The sequence below is a fragment of the Schistocerca serialis genome, chromosome 10 (assembly GCF_023864345.2).
Source record: "Schistocerca serialis cubense isolate TAMUIC-IGC-003099 chromosome 10, iqSchSeri2.2, whole genome shotgun sequence".
In the NCBI taxonomy this organism is placed as follows: Eukaryota; Metazoa; Arthropoda; class Insecta; order Orthoptera; family Acrididae; genus Schistocerca; species Schistocerca serialis.
Window position 1 is genome coordinate 237,805,629 of NC_064647.1, and position 19,602 is coordinate 237,825,230.

At 41.9% G+C, this 19,602-nt stretch overlaps 1 protein-coding gene across 3 annotated transcripts in view; it reads right to left on the reverse strand.

The window, feature by feature from the left end:
* Positions 1 to 7,628: 7,628 nt before the first annotated feature.
* The window catches only part of LOC126424764 (putative mediator of RNA polymerase II transcription subunit 12), a 454,189-nt gene continuing 442,215 nt past the window's right edge, over positions 7,629 to 19,602 (reverse strand). For all 3 annotated transcript variants that reach the window (XM_050087514.1, XM_050087513.1, XM_050087515.1), the window contains one exon: positions 7,629 to 11,649. In XM_050087514.1, coding sequence (XP_049943471.1) covers positions 11,600 to 11,649 — 50 coding nt within the window. In that variant the 3' untranslated portion in view covers positions 7,629 to 11,599. The remainder of the gene's footprint in view (positions 11,650 to 19,602) is intronic.

Below are 19,602 nucleotides of genomic sequence, written 5' to 3' on the forward strand. Positions count from 1 at the left end.
AGGAGGATACAAGATGACTTTGAGAAAATTTCTAGTTGGTGTGAGGAATGGTAGCTAGCTCTAAATGTAGCAAACTTTAAGTTATGCAGATGAGTAGGAAAAACAAAGGCGAAACGTTCGAATATAGCAACAGCAGTGCACTGTTTGACACAGTCGTCATTTAACTATCTGGGTGCAATGTTACAAAGTGGTATGAAATGCAACAAGCATGTAAGTATTGTGTGGGAAAGGCGAATGGTCGACTTCAGTTTATGTGAAGAATTTCAGAAAAGTGTAGTTCATCTGTAAAGACTGCATACAGAATACGAGTAAGATCTATTCCTGAGGATTGCTCGAGTGTTCGTGACCTCACTAGCTCGGATTAGAGGAAGACATTGAAGTAATTCAGAGGTGAGCTGCTTGATTTGATAGTGGTAGGTTCGGACAACATACAAGTGCTACGTAGGTGCTCTGGAAAATCAAGTAGGAATCCCTGTATGGAATGCGACATTCTTTCTGAAAAATATTATTGAGAAAATTTAGAGTACCAGCATTTGAACCTGACTACACAACGATTCCACTGGCACAAACATGTATTTCTGTCAGGAGCATGAAGATAAAATACGAGGAATGGGGGCTCATAAGGTGGTATGTAGAGAATCATATTTTCCTCATTCTGCTTGTGAGTGGAACAAGAAAGGAAATTATTGGTGGTGGTACAGAATATCCTATGCTACACACCACACAGCGGTTTTTGGCGTGTGTACGCAGAAGTAGCAAGAGCTAGATCTTTCTATAGAGTATGTGGGAGTAAGTGGTTGGTGACTCAGAAAAACGTTGCAGTAGATCTTCAGTTATGAAATCTCTCCCCACTCACATCACAGAGCGGAATGAAGATTCCATTACTAACCGGTGCAATAGTGTCCCACCCGACATGCTGAATTTGTGACTGTAGGATGGACCATGGCGCAGACTAATATACACTCCTGGAAATGGAAAAAAGAACACATTGACACCGGTGTGTCAGACCCACCATACTTGCTCCGGACACTGCGAGAGGGCTGTACAAGCAATGATCACACGCACGGCACAGCGGACACACCAGGAACCGCGGTGTTGGCCGTCGAATGGCGCTAGCTGCGCAGCATTTGTGCACCGCCGCCGTCAGTGTCAGCCAGTTTGCCGTGGCATACGGAGCTCCATCGCAGTCTTTAACACTGGTAGCATGCCGCGACAGCGTGGACGTGACCCGCATGTGCAGTTGACGGACTTTGAGCGAGGGCGTATAGTGGGCATGCGGGAGGCCGGGTGGACGTACCGCCGAATTGCTCAACACGTGGGGCGTGAGGTCTCCACACTACATCGATGTTGTCGCCAGTGGTCGGCGGAAGGTGCACGTGCCCGTCGACCTGGGACCGGACCGCAGCGACGCACGGATGCACGCCAAGACCGTAGGATCCTACGCAGTGCCATAGGGGACCGCACCGCCACTTCCCAGCAAATTAGGGACACTGTTGCTCCTGGGGTATCGGCGAGGAACATTCGCAACCGTCTCCATGAAGCTGGGCTACGGTCCCGCACACCATTAGGCCGTCTTCCGCTCACGCCCCAACATCGTGCAGCCCGCCTCCAGTGGTGTCGCGACAGGCGTGAATGGAGGGACGAATGGAGACGTGTCGTCTTCAGCGATGAGAGTCGCTTCTGCCTTGGTGCCAATGATGGTTGTATGCGTGTTTGGCGCCGTGCAGGTGAGCGCCACAATCCGGACTGCATACGACCGAGGCACACAGGGCCAACACCCGCCATCATGGTGTGGGGAACGATCTCCTACACTGGCCGTACACCACTGGTGATCGTCGAGGGGACACTGAATAGTGCATGGTACATCCAAACCGTCATCGAACCCATCGTTCTACCATTCCTAGACCGGCAAGGGAACTTGCTGTTCCAACAGGACAATGCACGTCCGCATGTATCCCGTGCCACCCCAACGTGCTCTAGAAGGTGTAAGTCAACTACCCTGGCCAGCAAGATCTCCGGATCTGTCCCCCATTGAGCATGTTTGGGACTGGATGAAGCGTCGTCTCACGCGGTCTGCACGTCCAGCACGAACGCTGGTCCAACTGAGGCGCCAGGTGGAAATGGCATGGCAAGCCGTTCCACAGGACTACATCCAGCATCTCTACGATCGTCTCCATGGGAGAATAGCAGCCTGCATTGCTGCGAAAGGTGGATATACACTGTACTAGTGCCGACATTGTGCATGCTCTGTTGCCTGTGTCTATGTGCCTGTGGTTCTGTCAGTGTGATCATGTGATGTATCTGACCCCAGGAATGTGTCAATAAAGTTTCCCCTTCCTGGGACAATGAATTCACGGTGTTCTTATTTCAATTTCCAGGAGTGTATTATGGAGGATGTACATGTGTGTGTTTTTATACCATATTTTTGAGAGCAGCTTTGTGCACTATGAAAAGAATAGAAACAAAGAAATGTCAGCTCTTTAGAATGCTGCATCAATTCAGAAAAGACAGTTTCCAAGCAGCTGGAATATAAGCCCATTTAACACTTCACTATGAAAGAGGCTCAGCAGAGTGAAAGCACTTGTTACGTCAGTCTGGAAGATGCAAGCTGCAAGAAACTGACTCACTTCTCCCAACTTTGTCGTCACACTGATCCTTGGGCTCTTTGGTCACTCGCTGATTCACTACTAGGTATCCTCTCACTGCTCCAATACCGTTCCCCGCTCCATATGGAGCAAGTTGCAAGGCACCTCATGCACTGAGTCGCCTTGAAATACTCTTGGCTCATTCAGTGACTCAACTTGGAATTCGATTCGATTCTTTCTTGATTCAGGACTCTCCATTGCAGCTTATTATGAATATTATCCATCATAATAATAATAGTATGTTGTTGTTGTTGTGTCTTCAGTCCTGAGACTGGTTCGATGCAGCTCTCCATGCTACTCTATCCTGTGCAAGCTGCTTCATCTCCCAGAACGTACTGCAGCCTACATCCTTCTGAATCTGCTTAGTGTATTCATCTCTAGGTCTCCCTCTACGATTTTTACCCTCCACGCTGCCCTCCAGTACTAAATTGGTGATCCCTTGATGCCTCAGAACAAGTCCTATCAACCGATCCCATCTTCTAGTCAAGTTGTACCACAAACTCCTCTTCTCCCCAATTCTATTCAATACCTCCTCATTAGTTATGTGATCTACCCATCTAATCTTCAGCATTCTTCTGTAGCACCACATTTCGAAAGCTTCTATTCTCTTCTTGTCCAAACTATTTACCACCCATGTTTCACTTCCATACATGGCTACACTCCATACAAATACTTTCAGAAGCGACTTCCTGACACTTAAATCCATACTCGATGTTAACAAAATTCTTTTCTTCAGAAACACTGTCCTTGCCATTGCCAGTCAGCATTTTATATCCTCTCTACTTCGACCATCATCAGTTATTTTGCTCCCCAAATAGCTAAACTTCTTTACTACTTTACGTGTCTCATTTCCTAATCTAATTCCCTCAGCATCACCCGATTTAATTCTACCACATTCCATTATCCTCGTTTTGCTTTTGTTGATGTTCATCTTATCCCCTCCTTTCATGACACTGTCCATTCCGTTCAACTGCTCTTCCAAGTCGATTGCTGTCTCTGACAGAATTATGATGTCATCGGCAAACCTCAAAGTTTTTACATCTTCTCCATGGATTTTTATACCTACTCCGAATTTTTCTTTTGGTTCGTTTACTGTTTGCTCAATATACAGACTGAACAACATTGGGGATAGGCTACAGCCCTTCCCAACCACTGCTTCCCCTTTCGTGCCCCTCGACTCTTATAACTGCCATCTGCTTTCTGTACAAATTGTAAATAGTCTTTCGCTCCCTGTATTTTACCCCTGCCACCTTCAGAATTTGAAAGAGAGTATTCCAATCAACGTTGTCAAAAGCTTTCTCTAAGTCTACAAATGCTAGAAACGTAGGTTTGCCTTTCCTTAATCTAGCTTCTAATATAAGTCGTAGGGTCAGTATTGCATCACGTGTTCCAATATTTCTACGGAATTCAAACTGATCTTCCCCGAGGTAGGCTTCTACCAGTTTTTCCATTCGTCTGTAAAGAATTCGCGTTAGTATTTTGCAGCTGTGACTTATTAAACATGGTCTTTGATTATTTGCACGGAGATGACCACACTCGCTGCTGCCTCCATGCTGTCACTCATATGCATCAGTTCTTCTGCACATCTACACACATCTTTGGCTAAGGGGAGATGTGTGATTTTCTCTGTCTCTGCCTGAATCCCCTTAAGTCCATATGGAATGTTTCTCTCATTAGCTTTCTGAGCACCAGGTTAAAAAGTATTGATGACACACCATCTCCTTGGCTCAACAATTTGTTTATGTAAAAGTTCTCAGTAGCTTGTTTCCTAGGCTTCACTTTGCTTTTTGAATAAGTGAGACAAAATCTAACTGGGCTGTTGAGTTGCATGGGTGTTCTAAACTCAGTTAGGCAATTCAAAAGACTCTCCCAGTCGATGGTGTAACATTCCTTCTTAAACCGAAAGTTATGAAAAGCATATGAAGGACTCCACCATATTCACACATCTTCTTAGTAAACTGTTGCTGTAGAAACATGTTGTCCCCGGTTAAATGGTGCTTTCTGAAACTCCCCAATATTTACCAACCAACTCTTCTGCAAGCAGCTAGATTCTATCCAGTGTTCAACTGCACAAGATTCTATAGCAGATGTCAAGGAGGGCAGTTCCTCTGTAGTTGGTGGATTCTATTTTGTCTCCTCCATAATCCAGATCATCTTGATTATTTGGTGAATTTTCTTGTGGAGTCTCTCCACTTCAGCATGAATGACTTCTGCTTGTATTCCATCTACTGCTGGACTTTCGTTCTTCTTCAGCTGCATTATTTGCTTCATTATTTCTTTCAATTTGAGTGATAGCTAATTTAAATGCATAATGTCAGGAGGTTGAAATCTGAACAGATCTTCTGGTTCATCATAGTTGAGGAGCTCCCAGAAGCATTGTTTCCATGTCTCAGCAATGTCTAAAATATTGGTGAGTATGGTCCAGTTATTGTCCTTAATGAACTTCTTAATGAAGTTAATTTTACAGTACATCTTTTGTGACTCTTTTCCAAAGAAATCCTTTTGAGTCTCCTCTATCATTCCTTTGACAAATGTTCTCTTTGCTCTCCTCAGCATTGCTTGGTTAGTTCTCAGTACTTCAAGCATCCATCGAGCAAAATCTGCACCTTGTATCCAGCCGTCCTTGGCTTCTCCTACTGGATAATACCAAAACGCATTTGTCCCCAAATCAAATCTTATTTCCCCTGTCCTCTTCTTGGTGACTGCATTTGCCACTTCATTTACAGCATCTTTGACTTTTTCCCAGACCGCTTCTGCGTCCTTTGTGAATTCTCTCGCTGCAGAATTTCAAATCTGTTGCCAAGTTGGAGCTGAAATTTAAGTTACTTTGTAGTATCTTCGAATGCATCTATGTTGTAGTGTACTAATTTCTTAAGATTGTTTCTGACTCTGTAAGTGGTGCTTGTAGCAGCTTTTCACTAGGAAGCAGTCAGTCCTGCATTCAGCATCCTATACTGTCTTTACATCCATTATCCCGTTCTTAGCTTTTATGTCAATTGCAATTTCTATCTGTTTTACGATCTGGTGACCCTCAAGTTGATTTGTGTATATCCTCCCACTGAAAATTTGTGCTGTTGATGAACATCCCTTTCAATGTTGCAAAGGTTGTGAAACTGATGCTATTGGTGTTGCTAAGCTCATCTAAACTGTCTTTCCCAGTTGTTATAAGTAATACATCTTGTCTTTCCACTTCAGCATTGCCCTGAAGGACTTAAACATTGTTACTTAGGATGCCATCCACAACTACCTTCAGTTCCATGTAGAATTCATCTTTCATTTGGGATATGCTTTTTTCTGTGCATGCATGGCATTTTACATCTCCTTTCTGTTGTTAATACTACTATCCTAGAGATCACTAACGAGAGCCTTGGTCACACAAAACCCCATCCCCAAAGTGTCAGGTTTTCACAGCTCCCTTAAAAACAGTTTATACTTTTCAACATCAAGGGTACGAGTATCGTCTTGATGAGCCTTCTGTAAAATGAGAGTAAATCGATCCCGCATCTTTCAATCCCCTTGAATAAATTTGAGACACGTTTTATATGAAATACGAATATTTGATGTTCCGAATTGTATACCTTGTTCTCACAGTTTTCATCTATTTTGTATTATGAAATTCTAAGGGTTCCTTGTAGTCTGTTTTTTACTAAAAAGTTTTCTCTGAGGGGGGTGATAACACATCACTGACACTCGACCTGCGGGACCAACATTTTTAATTCTGGGGTAACCATTCCCTAGATGAACTGCTTTCTCTACAGCTGTTCAGTTTCATTTCCCCTTTTCTTCAAAGGATGAAGGGTAGGCAGTGAGAAGAAAGAGCAATCTGACATGCGCTGCATTTGGTTCACTAACTCAAGACATGTCTGGCATGGGTGACACAAACCTCTCTGCTCACATGGACAATGCTACTTTCAGGTGGTGTCTCCTGGAGAGGAAAGGTTGTTATCACCAAATATCTGCTCTAAAATGACTGTAACAATAAGGGGCAACATTCCGAGCTCGAAATCACCTGCCATGCTTAGGGCAATCATGTTTTCCAAAAAGAGCTTTTACTGAAAACGAAATGTATCACCTTTCAGAAAACTTAAAACTACAATGCAAATAATAGAAAATTATGAATTCTGTTTATACATTGTTTCAAAAATGTTTAAAATAACAGGAGCAGTGATCTTCAATTAAAAAGGTGGAGCATCTTCCTTTCATTTATTTTTATAAGTGGATGGTGAGTCGTGAGACAGGGAAAAAAAAAGGTCAGTTCATTCAAGTGAGTGTGTAAGTGGTTCTCAACTGATCTCTGAAATGGAAGGTGTTGCCTATCTGTAGTCATGGCCCTGCCTCCATGTCTCAACCATGAGGATCGAGAGGCCACTGATGTAGAAGTGCATCTATATGGCATGATCTCAGGTCTTCCATTGGCATGACACACATGGGTCTTCCCATGGACTGTCATGCTTTGAGCACACTAAATGCTGGGTTCCATACCTTACTTGGTTGGGAACCACTTATTAGCATGTCATCTACAGCGATCTCTGCAGCCTCTTCTGAAATGCAACTTCAGAACGTGTTGGTGTCTTTTAACACCTTATTTTATTCTTCTATATGTGAGGTATGCCCAGAATGTTTAGCCATATTTTTTGTTACTTCTTGTAAAGTTACCATTGTCCTTTCTAGCTTTTAAAGCACATTTTAGACTGGCAGAAATGTGATGACTGATTTTATGCTTCCATGGAAGGTGAATATGTATGTGGATATAACCACAAAACAGGGGAAGAGGGATGATACTGCTCAAGGTACTGCATCCTCGTCTATCAGGAGGAAGTATTAAATTCATATTTTTTTTATTTTTACATTTTCAACGAACCATTATAAATGAATGTTAGAACGTTCCTTTTAATACCACACTGGTTGAATTCTCCCACACTCTCGAAATACTGACCTAGTTTCTCATTCATCACGCATTAAATCTTAAGAGAAATAAGCAAATTACAAAAAATGGTGAAAAAGTTTTATTGCATTACCAAATTCTTGGCTTGTATTTTTCATGAAAGGAAAACAAAACACAGGTATTTCCATTCTGCTTTGGAGTGCAGCTATAAACAGCAATTACATTGTCTTGTTAGCATCAAGTTGTAAGGTACTCATTTAATGCAAATGTCGAGCACATAATAGACTTTACTGCATTTGGAAAAAAAAATCACCATTCTTGCAGAGAGTAAAGTACTGCTCAGCATCACATTACATAAGAGTTACAGGTCATTTCATATAAAAAAGTGATTATCAGACAGTAATGCCACATTATCTCAAAACATTCTACCTTTGTGGAAAGTGTTTCACAGATTTTTAATTATTAAAAGCCTTACTGCCAAGTTCTTTCAAGGTCTTTGAATTCACACTTGGGTACAATCGTAGTGTAGTTCCAACTAATACATAATTTTCTTTAACACAGTGTCAAACAATTGCCTGCCAGTCTTTTTGACGCCAATATGGCACTGAAGATATGAACCAAACAGCAAATGTGAGCTTTACAACCTGAGTTAGCAGGTATACCCCATTATGCCAAAAGCAGGAACCACATGCATAGCATGATGGTCAAGGATGAAGAATATTTATGCTGCATAAATTCACATACACAAATGCTGCAGATATAGGCATTACTAACTGATAACACCACATTATTTTAACACATTAATGAAGTACACTGAAAGAAATATTTATATTCACAACAAGATTGTCTCCCATAAAATAACTAGGATTCACATCCGCAATCAATCTATATTCCTCTTCAGTAATATTGAGATATTCTCGTTTACTAATAACAAAAACGTAACTTCACAAAGAAATCAACTACTTGTCCAAAGAAGTACTCTCAATGTTACTGCAACATAAACAGCAGCACAGTCACTATAATAATAATAATAATAATAATAATAATAATAATAATAATAATACATTAATGAGTTAAAAAACAATACATTCTTGTTAACAAAAAACTTGGCTTTCAACATATGCGTGTAATACACACATTAAAAACCAACACTGAGTCTATGACTTCAAATGAATGTAACAAAGGTATAAATTTCTGCTGAAGAGGAACAGAGTCCAGTATTAACGTCTTGCCTTAAATTTGAACTTCTACAGATTTTAGACAAATATCTGCACCAATTAATTTGTCTTCCAGCAAACACAGAGGTATGTAGTAGACATTCAAATTTGCAAGTCCTGCTGGACTGAATCCGTTGCTTGGAAAATAATTCCAGTAGATGAGCAATATCACACCTGATGTGTCAACAGTTCCACTTATTTAACACAACTACTAAATATTCTATTTCATTACTACTGCACTCTGGGTTGCACTGCACATCATCTTCCTGTTAACAGTAACAGGCGCCGAACACAATGCTCATCAAAAATTGTGCATGGCACTCTTTTTACTATGGGTGATTGCACATTTCCATCTGATATTTTAATATTGTACAATTATTCTTCGTGAAATGAGATATGCTAGGTCTCTTTGGGTGTTTCTGTATAGGAAATTTCATAAATTCTGAAGTTGATTATGTACCTAGTCAATAAAAGATTTAATATGAAAACTACCAACACCTGTTCTAGAAATCCAATTCAAACAAATTATATCTTCCAGAGCACAAAATGCACAATTTCAACAGGCAAGAGGCAGGTCAGTTCATTCACAGTTGTTAGCACTTAATTCAAAGCATGCAACAGGCTAACTTACTCAGACAGTTAAACATATATTTATAATATTTATTCATTTCTCCACTTCATTATTTTCCGTATCTTTTCGAAATATCCAGCTGCTCATTCTTACATGCCTGATACTTTAATGAAAAAATAGAGACAACTACTCCAGCACCCAAATGCCATAAATTTCATTACCTTCCATATTTAAAAGATCACTGATACTGATACTCAACCCAAAAGTAGACTTTCTCCTCAATTTGTGAAGTGAAGGATGACACTCTGAAGATTTATGCTATTGTAATGCTAATTAAGGTGAGTGATTCATGTTTTGAGATCTTGAAAGGCATTTTCTGAACACACATCAGTTGTGAGTGAAGAAACACTGTACAGCAGATTTAATGTGACAAAGTAGAAAAACTTCACACACTATTTTTATTGATTAGGTGACTTACATATGAAGCAAAATGAGGTCATCAATGTTTCTTTTCTTTTTGGTTCAGGCACTGTATTCCAAAAATAAAAATGAAGAAACATATAAAAAGATTCCTTTGGTTATTAGTTTTATTTGTTTGATGATTACATGATTGTCGCCTCAGTATTAGAGAGCATGTCTCACGATCTTAGAATGCATCCTTACTGAAGCTGCTTCATGTGGCATTGACAGTGTCGTTATTATGTATCTTCTGATCTCACCCCTTTTGTAAGTACTATACTTAGCTCCACACAAGCCCACAGACAAATTGAAATGAATAACTTGTCTCAAACAAAACAGCTAATAGGGGTATAATACACTTTGGCATAAATTTGACATTGGATGGTACAAATCTAAGTGTAGGAGTGAAGACCACCTTATGTGAATTGTTATCCTGGCAACATAAGAAATACTTATTAAGGCCACTCTATGATGCAGTCAGCCTTGAACCTTGAAATACAATTATATATAACATGTAGGAATATGTTGTGCATTGACTAGTTCTGTCAAATTGTCAACACATTTTTAAAGAAAGCAATTTTGGAATCAAATTCAATCATAGCCTGGCTTATGCTGTTTAAAACTATGGTATGTCAGATACAAGAAACTATATGGTATGGGAATACACACACCTTATTCAATCTGATGCATGAAATAATAAGCCACTGATGATAACATAGTCAAAATTGATGGGTACAACAGTTATGGATCCCAATTTCTCACTTGGAGCACAAATATATTTCAAGCAGGCAGCCAACTACACAGAAAGCTTCAGATACTCATTGAAATGTAAGTGGGCAACCCGACTTACTACTTTGTTGTTACATTCTTAAATTGCCCATTACACTGAATATGATACAGTGTTCTTTTCACAGTATATGTCATCACTCCTACTAACTATAGTTTCTGTATGTAGTTATTTTCAGACACAACTGAAACTGTAATCTTCCTGAAAACACTGGAACTGTGCAAGCACATCAAATAGTAAATAAACTGAACCCAATTCTCTGTAAGACTATAAACTGTTTTGGCTAGAAACCTTTTCACTTACATTAAACTCTTGCTAAAATCTGCTTAAGTACTAGACTTGTGTCATGCATGCATATATATAGAGGTAAACACAAACATACAACATACATATAAAGGGAAACATATCAATAAATAACAAAAGTGTGATACCCTTCGTCTTTTACAGTCAGCTACACAAAGACACACATAGAGATACATTTAATGTTTCAAAAAAATTAAAAAGTGTCACCAAGTGTGACAAAATAAGGCACCTCCAGAAACTTCTCTTCTTATTGTATACTTATAAATGGTAAAACACTTAGACTTTCCTATATGCGGTGTGTGTGTGTGTGTGTGTGTGTGTGTGTGTGTGTGTGTGTGTGTGTGTGTGTGTGTGTGTGTACATGTCCGTGTAAGGAACGACAAAACCTTTCAGTCAACACTGGAGAACCAATCACTATAGCACTCTGGTTACAAACATGTGGCGTGGAATGTGTAATAATGAAACTAAAAACACTACTTTCCACGAACACATTCAGCCACTGCCTATATCATGGCACATGCCCATCTATCGCTCTGGCACTTCGAGACGCAACAGCACAGTATTTTTATTTTAGTTCCACTATTTAAGTCACAACGAGCAATACAGTTTGAATGAAGCACATCACGCATGTGTTCTTCGGTCAGGGTTTGGTGTTTTTGGAATACTATATCAGCCAGCAATGTTGCTCCTCTTGTCCTCATTCTTCTTCAAATTCATCCGCAAGTAGAGCATTTATAGATGACGCCTCTTCAGTCCCAGTTTTGACATGAAAGTGATTTTATCTGAAAAAAAAATAGTATTAATCGAGTCATAAGAACATTCATAAAACAGCTGTGCAGGTACTAACAGAATAGAAGTACTTTATCTGGACTACCAGATGTACAACAGGTTCAGTTATCCTATGAAAGGAATAAATATAATCACAAAATGCAATGGCAATGTTTAGGCATATCTTCCTCGTACCGAGAATTTTAAAAATGGTGGTAGAGGTGAGTAGGAAGGAAAGAGAAGAAATTAGAACATAATTAGAGATTCACCAGAGGGATTAATAATGCTGCCAACAGCACTAAAATAGTTCGTTTAAGTTTGAGGACTAAGATTACTGGATAGCAACTACGAAACCAACAGCTGCCTCTACCAACACAGTCAGCTGCTAGCAACCCTGTGTGCCTGTTCTTCATGAATGATCCAGTTCTGTTGACTTACCTCCATCTCTCGCTCTCCTTCCTTGATGTCAGTGCACACTATTTGTACTGTGGGTAAGGAATTTTGATGTACAGTCCCATGCAGCAAACCATTACCTCCAAAGGTTCTGCTCCCCTGTCCACCACCACTCATTTTGGATCTATTACGTATCTTCAAAGTACAACGTATTGTTCATATTCAGGATGGCTTATCAGGAACCAATACAACATTCTCGATTCGAGTGTTCTGTTGCATGCTAAATCATTAACACAGGGCCATACATTTACTTGAGAAAACCTCAGAACTGATTTGTTTCCCAACAGTTAACCTTTTTTGTTCAAGTCTTTAAAGATGGTACTAATGCTTCAGAAGGTACAAAGGGGGCTTCAAAAAGAATAACCTGATTTTAACAATTTATATTTATTGATAAACACATTCTGCAAGACTGACAAGTTGCACCATACTCAAAAAATCTTGAAGTTTTTTGCAGTGTTATCACGACTACTTTTTAACCTGATTAAAAACCATGCCCAAATAGTAGGAAGAAACCACAGGTCACACCCATTTACACGATGAGTGGCAGCAGTCATTTGCAAAACTGCCGTCCAATACCTATGACAATCGTGAACTGTAGAATCTTTCAGCATATACTTAGCAGGACTGAAACAAGGTACCTGGAATGGACATAGGAAACATTAGTCGTGGAAACAAAGCTAGTGGTTTTCTCACAAGACATGGACCAAGGGCAGAGAGATGAAGACCATCTTAACTTCCGAAAAGCACTTGACACACTGGCAAAACGACACCTGTCAATGAAAGTACAGTCATATGGGGTATCAAACGATGCACCGTCTTCGACGGAAGTAGAAAAGCCCCAGCTATATATACTGGGATCCTTGCTGTTCATTTTGCATGTTAATGACCTTGCACACAATATTAATAGCATCATGAGACTTCTTGCAGCTGCTGCACTATCTGTAATGAAGTACTATCTGAAAAATGCCGCACAAATATTTGGTCAGTTCTTTGTTGGACATCAGTTTGTTTCTAAGATTGTTAACTCGCTGTAAATGTTCAGAAATATGAACAGTTCACATTACAAAACGAAAACGCGTAGTTTCCTATAACACCAACATCAATGAGCCATAGTTATTGGAATTGGTCAACTCATACAAACACCTGGACATAACAATTAGTACACTGAAGAGTCAAAGAAACTGGTACACCTGCCTAGTATCATGTAGCCGCCCCCGCCCCCCAAGTGCGCAGAAGTGCCGCAACACTACGTGGCATGGCCTCGAATAATGTATGAAGATATGCTGGAGGGGATGACACCATGAACCCTGCAGGGCTGTCCGTACATCAGTAAGAGAGCGAGGGAGTGGAGAACTCTTATGTACACAATGTTGCATGACATCCCAGATATGCTCAAGAGGAAGTGTTTATACTCAGAAGAGTGTTCCTGTAGTAATTCTGGACGTGTGGGGTGTCGCATAGTCCTGCTGGATATGCCCCATCCCGTCGGAATGCACAGTGGACATGAATGGATGTAAGTGATCAGATAGGATGTCACCTGTCAGAGTCGTATCTAGACATATGAGGGGTCCCATATCACTTCAACTGCACGTGTCCCACCAGCTTCAACAGTCCCCTGTAAATATACAGGGTCCGTGGATTCATGAGGTTGTCTCCATACAAGTGCTCAATACAATTTCAAACGAGACTTGTCCAACCAGTTACCATGTTTCCAGTTATCAACAGTCCAATGTCGGTGTTGACGGGCCCAGGCGAGGCGTAAAGCTTTGTGACGTGCAGTCATCAAGGGTACGAGTAGACCTTCGGTTTCGAAAGCCCATATCAATGATGTTACGTTGAGTGATTCGCACGCTGACACTTGTTGATGGCCCAACATTGAAATCTGTAGCAATTTGAGGAAGGGTTGCACTTCTATCACGTTAAAAGATTCTGTTCAGTCGGCGTTGGTCCCGTTCTTGCAGGATCTTTTTCAGCCTCAGCAATATCGGAGATTTGATATTTTACCGGACTCCTGATATTCACGGTACGCTCGTGTAATGGTCGTACGGGAAAATCCCCACTTCATCGCTACCTCGGAGATGCTGCGTCTCGTCGCTGGTCCGCCGACTATAACACCACTCAACCTCACTATAACACCACTCAAACTCACTCAAATCTTGATAACCTGCCATTGTAGCAGCAGTAACCGATTTAACAACTGCGCCAGACAAATTGTTGTCTTATACAGGCGTTGCCGACAGTAGCGCCGAATCCTGCCAGTTTAAATATATCTGTATTTGAATGCGCATGCGTATACCAGTTTCATTGCTCTTGTAATGGTTCTTTATTTACGTGACCATTACGGCACTCCAACCCCAGTTCTCGATACCAGTAATATCGTACTACTTTTGTGCGAAGTAACAGACGTATTTTTGTGACAATATTCACATTTGGTTTTATTAATGTATAGGTACTCCGATGTATCGATATATTATAGTTATATGGTTCTTGTGTGTATTCATTTCTATAAGACTGTCACAGTCTTTGACTTAGTTGTAACCGTTTTGGCGCGAATGCGCACAGAGCAGTCTTTGTTTCACTTTGCAGAAGTTAAGTTGTTATTTCGCTTTTGTAAAAGAACAGTCAAATCTTGTGTTTGGTTAAAGTGGAAATTAAATATATGAAGTTTGATACAAAACAGTTTTGTTGATGATGTGACAATTAAGAAGAAGTATATGTGAATTTACAAGAAGTTTAATAAAAATGTGGATCGTGAACACCAAGTCAAAAATTATCATACCATTGTTCTGATCTGGGATTATTTGATCATTAAGAATTTCCTGAAAAATGCATTTGTTAGGTCTTCAAATATTGCTAAAATACGGATCTGGATCTTCTAGCAGTCAAAGTGGAATCACCCTAGAATCAACAAGATGAGCCATAACAACTTCGACGAAATCTACGTGGGAATCCATTCAAGATAAGTGCCAAAATTAATGACTATTTTACAGTGACTTGATTATTTCCATTCTGACGGTACCATCCACAGTCAATAACTTTGTTGTTACCCGATAAAGCGAACATACGCTGCGTGAGCAACATTATTAATCTGATTTGTAAGCTACTTTGCCAGTGGTGGTGGTATTGTTAGAGGCTTCATGTAGATGTATGAAAGAGAATGATCACAACACGCCTAATAGCAGGTAAGGCAGGTGGCCGACTTCGCTTCATTGGCAGAACATTGGGAAAACGCATTCAGTGTGTAAAGGAGAGTGTGCTCGTGCGACCCAGCATATAATACTGCTCAACTGGCCCAAGGTTTGTTTGTCTCCTGGAAGATCTGAAAAATCTGCACTGGCAGAAACTTTAAGAAAGGCGCCACCTAAGCCGTGGAACCATACTTAAAAATTTCAAGAACCAAATTTATAGTGAGGAATCTAAGAATATACGAGGGCGGTTCAGAAAGTAACCTCCGATTGGTCACAGTGCGGGTTGTGGGGGGAGTAGCGACGCCATCTGTGCGTTCACGCACTCAACAGGTCAGTCTGCATCAAGCCGTGGTCGAGTGAACGTCGTACCTGCGCTAGTTTAGTTTTTGTGGCAGTTTGAAATGTGTGCTGCAGTAGAAAACCCCGCCAAATGTGAAGTGCGTGCTGTCATAAGGTTTTTTACAGCCAAAGGATATTCTGCAGCAGCTATTCATCGTGAGCTTTGTGCCGTGTACGGACCAAGAGTTATGAGTGAAGGAGTTGTCCGTGAATGGGTATGTTTATTTAAAAGTGGACGAGAAAACGTTCATGATGAAGAGAGGAGTGGTAGACCATCATTGGTGACTGACGAACTCGTTCAGACAGTTGATGCAAAAGTTCGTGAAAATCGACGTTTCTCAATGTCGGAGTTGTCTACTGGTTTTCCACTGATTTCTAAGACTCTCTTGTACGAGATAGTGACAGCAAGATTGGGTTACCGTAAGTTCTGTGCACGATGGGTGCCCAAAATTCTTACCGACCACCACAAAACTCAAAGAATGGCCTCTGCATTAGACTTTCTGTCACGTTATGAGGACGAAGGAGAACCATTGTTAAACAGAATCGTGACCGGTGACGAAACCTGGATTAAGTACGTGAACCCTGAGACAAAAGAACAATCAAAGATGTGGGCACATTCAAATTCGCCTACCAAACCAAGAAAAGCCTCGCAAGATTTTTCTGCCAGAAAACTGATGGCAACGGTGTTTTGGGATGCCAAAGGGGTGTTGTTGGTTGAATTCATGGAACGTGGTACGACCATTAATCAAGACGTGTACTGTGAAACAATAAAAAAGTTACGACGGGCTATACAGAACAAACGCCGTGGTATGCTGACTTTCCGGTATCGTTTTTTTGCACGATAACGCCCGTCCTCACTCTGCTCGCAGAACAACGGCCCTTCTTGAGTCCTTCAAGTGGGACGTTATCAACCATCCACCTTACAGCCCAGACCTGGCGCCAAGTGATTATCACCTCTTCATGCATTTGAAGAAATGGCTCGGGTCACAGCGGTTTGATGACGACGAAGAGCTCAAAGATGCGGTCACATGCTGGCTCCAGGCACAAGCGGGTGATTTTGATGCAGAAGGAATTTCAAAGCTTGTGAAGAGATACGATAAGTGCCTCAATCGCTATGGAGACTATGTAGAAAAATAGTGCAAAGATGTAGTTGTAAGATGTATATATTACAATATTTTTATTTAACTTGGTGTATTTTTTTAAATCAACCGGAGGTTACTTTCTGAACGGCCCTCGTATTTTAATTCCTTACGTTTCGCTCCCATAGGATCTGCAAAGCGAAGATTGGACAAATCCTAGGGCGCACAGACGTATTTACGCAATCACTGAACCGGAGCGCTATGTACGGAAGAAAACGGCAGAAGCCCTAACCAACTGGCGTACTGGGTAGTACCCCCTTGCCATGCACTTCGCAGAGTGATTTTCACAGTAGAGATTTAGACTGTAAAACGTTATAAATGACGAAAAAACGCACATCCCGGAATGGAAACGTGTGCTGATATACCAGGCGTGGTCTAGTGTCGGCAAGTGCATCGATCGTGCTTGTAACCTCTGTCCGGAGCACGACGCCGTTTCCACTGTGCGGGAGGCTTTTGTGTGCTGCAGCTGAAGTGGCACGAGTCACCGCTCGCAGCCCAGCGTCACGTTCGTTGGTGTTTTGTGGGTCGTTTTGCCTGTGGTGGGAAACATCCCTCGTTGGCACACCCAACCAGAAAAGGTTACAAAATTACACTCCACGGAAACCTTCAGCAATGACTTCATAACATGTAGCTCCACTTTTTGATGTTCAAGAATTTCTGCTCTTCAGATTTATTTCCTTGGTATTACCACTCTGAATTTTCTTTTCTCTCTGCTTCGGCCAGCGTAATTTACTTTGCAACACAAATAACGAAACTCATCAATACTTTAAGTGTGTCCTTTCCTAAATTAATTGCCTCAACATCACCTGCTTTAACTCGACTACATTCTGTTACCCTTGTTTGACTTCAGTTGATGTTCATCCTTTAGCTCCTTTTCAAGACACCATCTTCCAGTCCATTGTCGTCACTGACAGGACTACAATGTCATCGGCAAAAAGTCGAAGTTTCAGCATCTTTTCCTTGAAGTTTCGAACCCCTTCCAAATTACTTCTCAGTTCCCTTTAACGCTTGCTCAGCGTACAGATTGAGTTACATCGTGGATACGCTATAACTCTGTCTCAGCCCCTTCTACCGACTTCCTTTCACATTCAAAGACTCTCGGCACTGCAGTCTGGTTTCTGTACACGTTTCAAATAACCTTTTGCTCCTCGTATTTTATCCTTGCTACGTTGTCGAAAGCTCTCTCTAAACCTAAAAATGCTGTAAATGTAGATTTGCTCCGCTCGTTCCTACATTTCACCAATCGGAATCTAAACTGATCTTCCCTGATGACGGCAGATCGCACATAGATACTAAATATTGACGGAAACATACTGCATCCTGTGATACTTAGGCAAACAGAGGCGTTGCTACGCGCTCTCTAGTATAAAAATTCTCCGCGTCTTCTCTGTGGAAACAGCGGGTGTAAGTGACAGGCCTCAAAATAGATCCGTCCTGCTCCTCCTCCTCCTCTATTAATACCTACCGCAGGGTTCCGTTCTCCGTGCTAGACTTGGTGTCTGGTTAGCTCACCCTACTACATTCACGTCGACGTCTTACACACACAGAATGGTTTCGAAGAAGAATGAAGGACTATTTTTTTTTTAAGTCGTCATCCACAACGACGTTCCTGTCTGCATCCCATGACGTTTGTTCATTCCAATAGTTCGTGTCTCAAGCTAGAACCACAGGCTGCGTAAAACGTGATTCCAGGTTCATTTGACTTTTTGTATTCGTTTCCTGTTAAACCTACACTCGTATTCGGAAGGCAAAGGCCTCGAACGAAATCTGTTCTTGGTTTAATTCCTTGGAAGCTGATAATGATCATGACGAATGCGATGACGACGGCGTTGGGTGTTATTTTATTTTTGTTATCGGCTATTACCAGCCACGCTTTGGTTCAGTCTGGCCAAACGCAAAAGAAAGAAAAGAGAAAGCACGCATTTCTACGTATGGTAACTGGACATACTTTCTAATCATCTCCTCCCCCCTCTACTCTTCCTTCCCCCTTTCTCTGTCCATCACCCACTCCCTCCCTCCCTCCCCCCCCCCTCTCTCTCTCTCTCTCTCTCTCTCTCTCTCTCTCTCTCTCTCTCTCTCTCTCTCTCTGCCCATCTCATCCTCCATCCTCCCCCTCTCGATGCCCAACTTCTCCTCACCCCTTGCAGAGGTCCATCTTCCGCTCCTTCCCCTCTCTCTCCATGTTCTCCTGAACTTCCCCTCCCCCTCGTGCTGTCCATCACCTCCTCGTCCCCCTTTTCTGTGTCCATCTTCTCTTCATCTTTTCTCTCTACCTCCTCCTTTCCACTTTCTATATTCATTTCCTCCCACCCCTCTGTCCATCTCGTCTTCCCCCATTCTCTCTGACAGTGACGGTTTTTACCCGTATATACACTCCTGGAAATGGAAAAAAGAACACATTGACACCGGTGTGTCAGACCCACCATACTTGCTCCGGACACTGCGAGAGGGCTGTACAAGCAATGATCACACGCACGGCACAGCGGACACACCAGGAACCGCGGTGTTGGCCGTCGAATGGCGCTAGCTGCGCAGCATTTGTGCACCGCCGCCGTCAGTGTCAGCCAGTTTGCCGTGGCATACGGAGCTCTATCGCAGTCTTTAACACTGGTAGCATGCCGCGACAGGTGGACGTGAACCGTATGTGCAATTAACGTTCTTTGAGCGAGGGCGTATAGTGGGCATGCGGGAGGCCGGGTGGACGTACCGCCGAATTGCTCAACACGTGGGGCGTGAGGTCTCCACAGTACATCGATGTTGTCGCCAGTGGTCGGCGGAAGGTGCACATGCCCGTCGACCTGGGACCGGACCGCAGCGACGCACGGATGCACGCCAAGACCGTAGGATC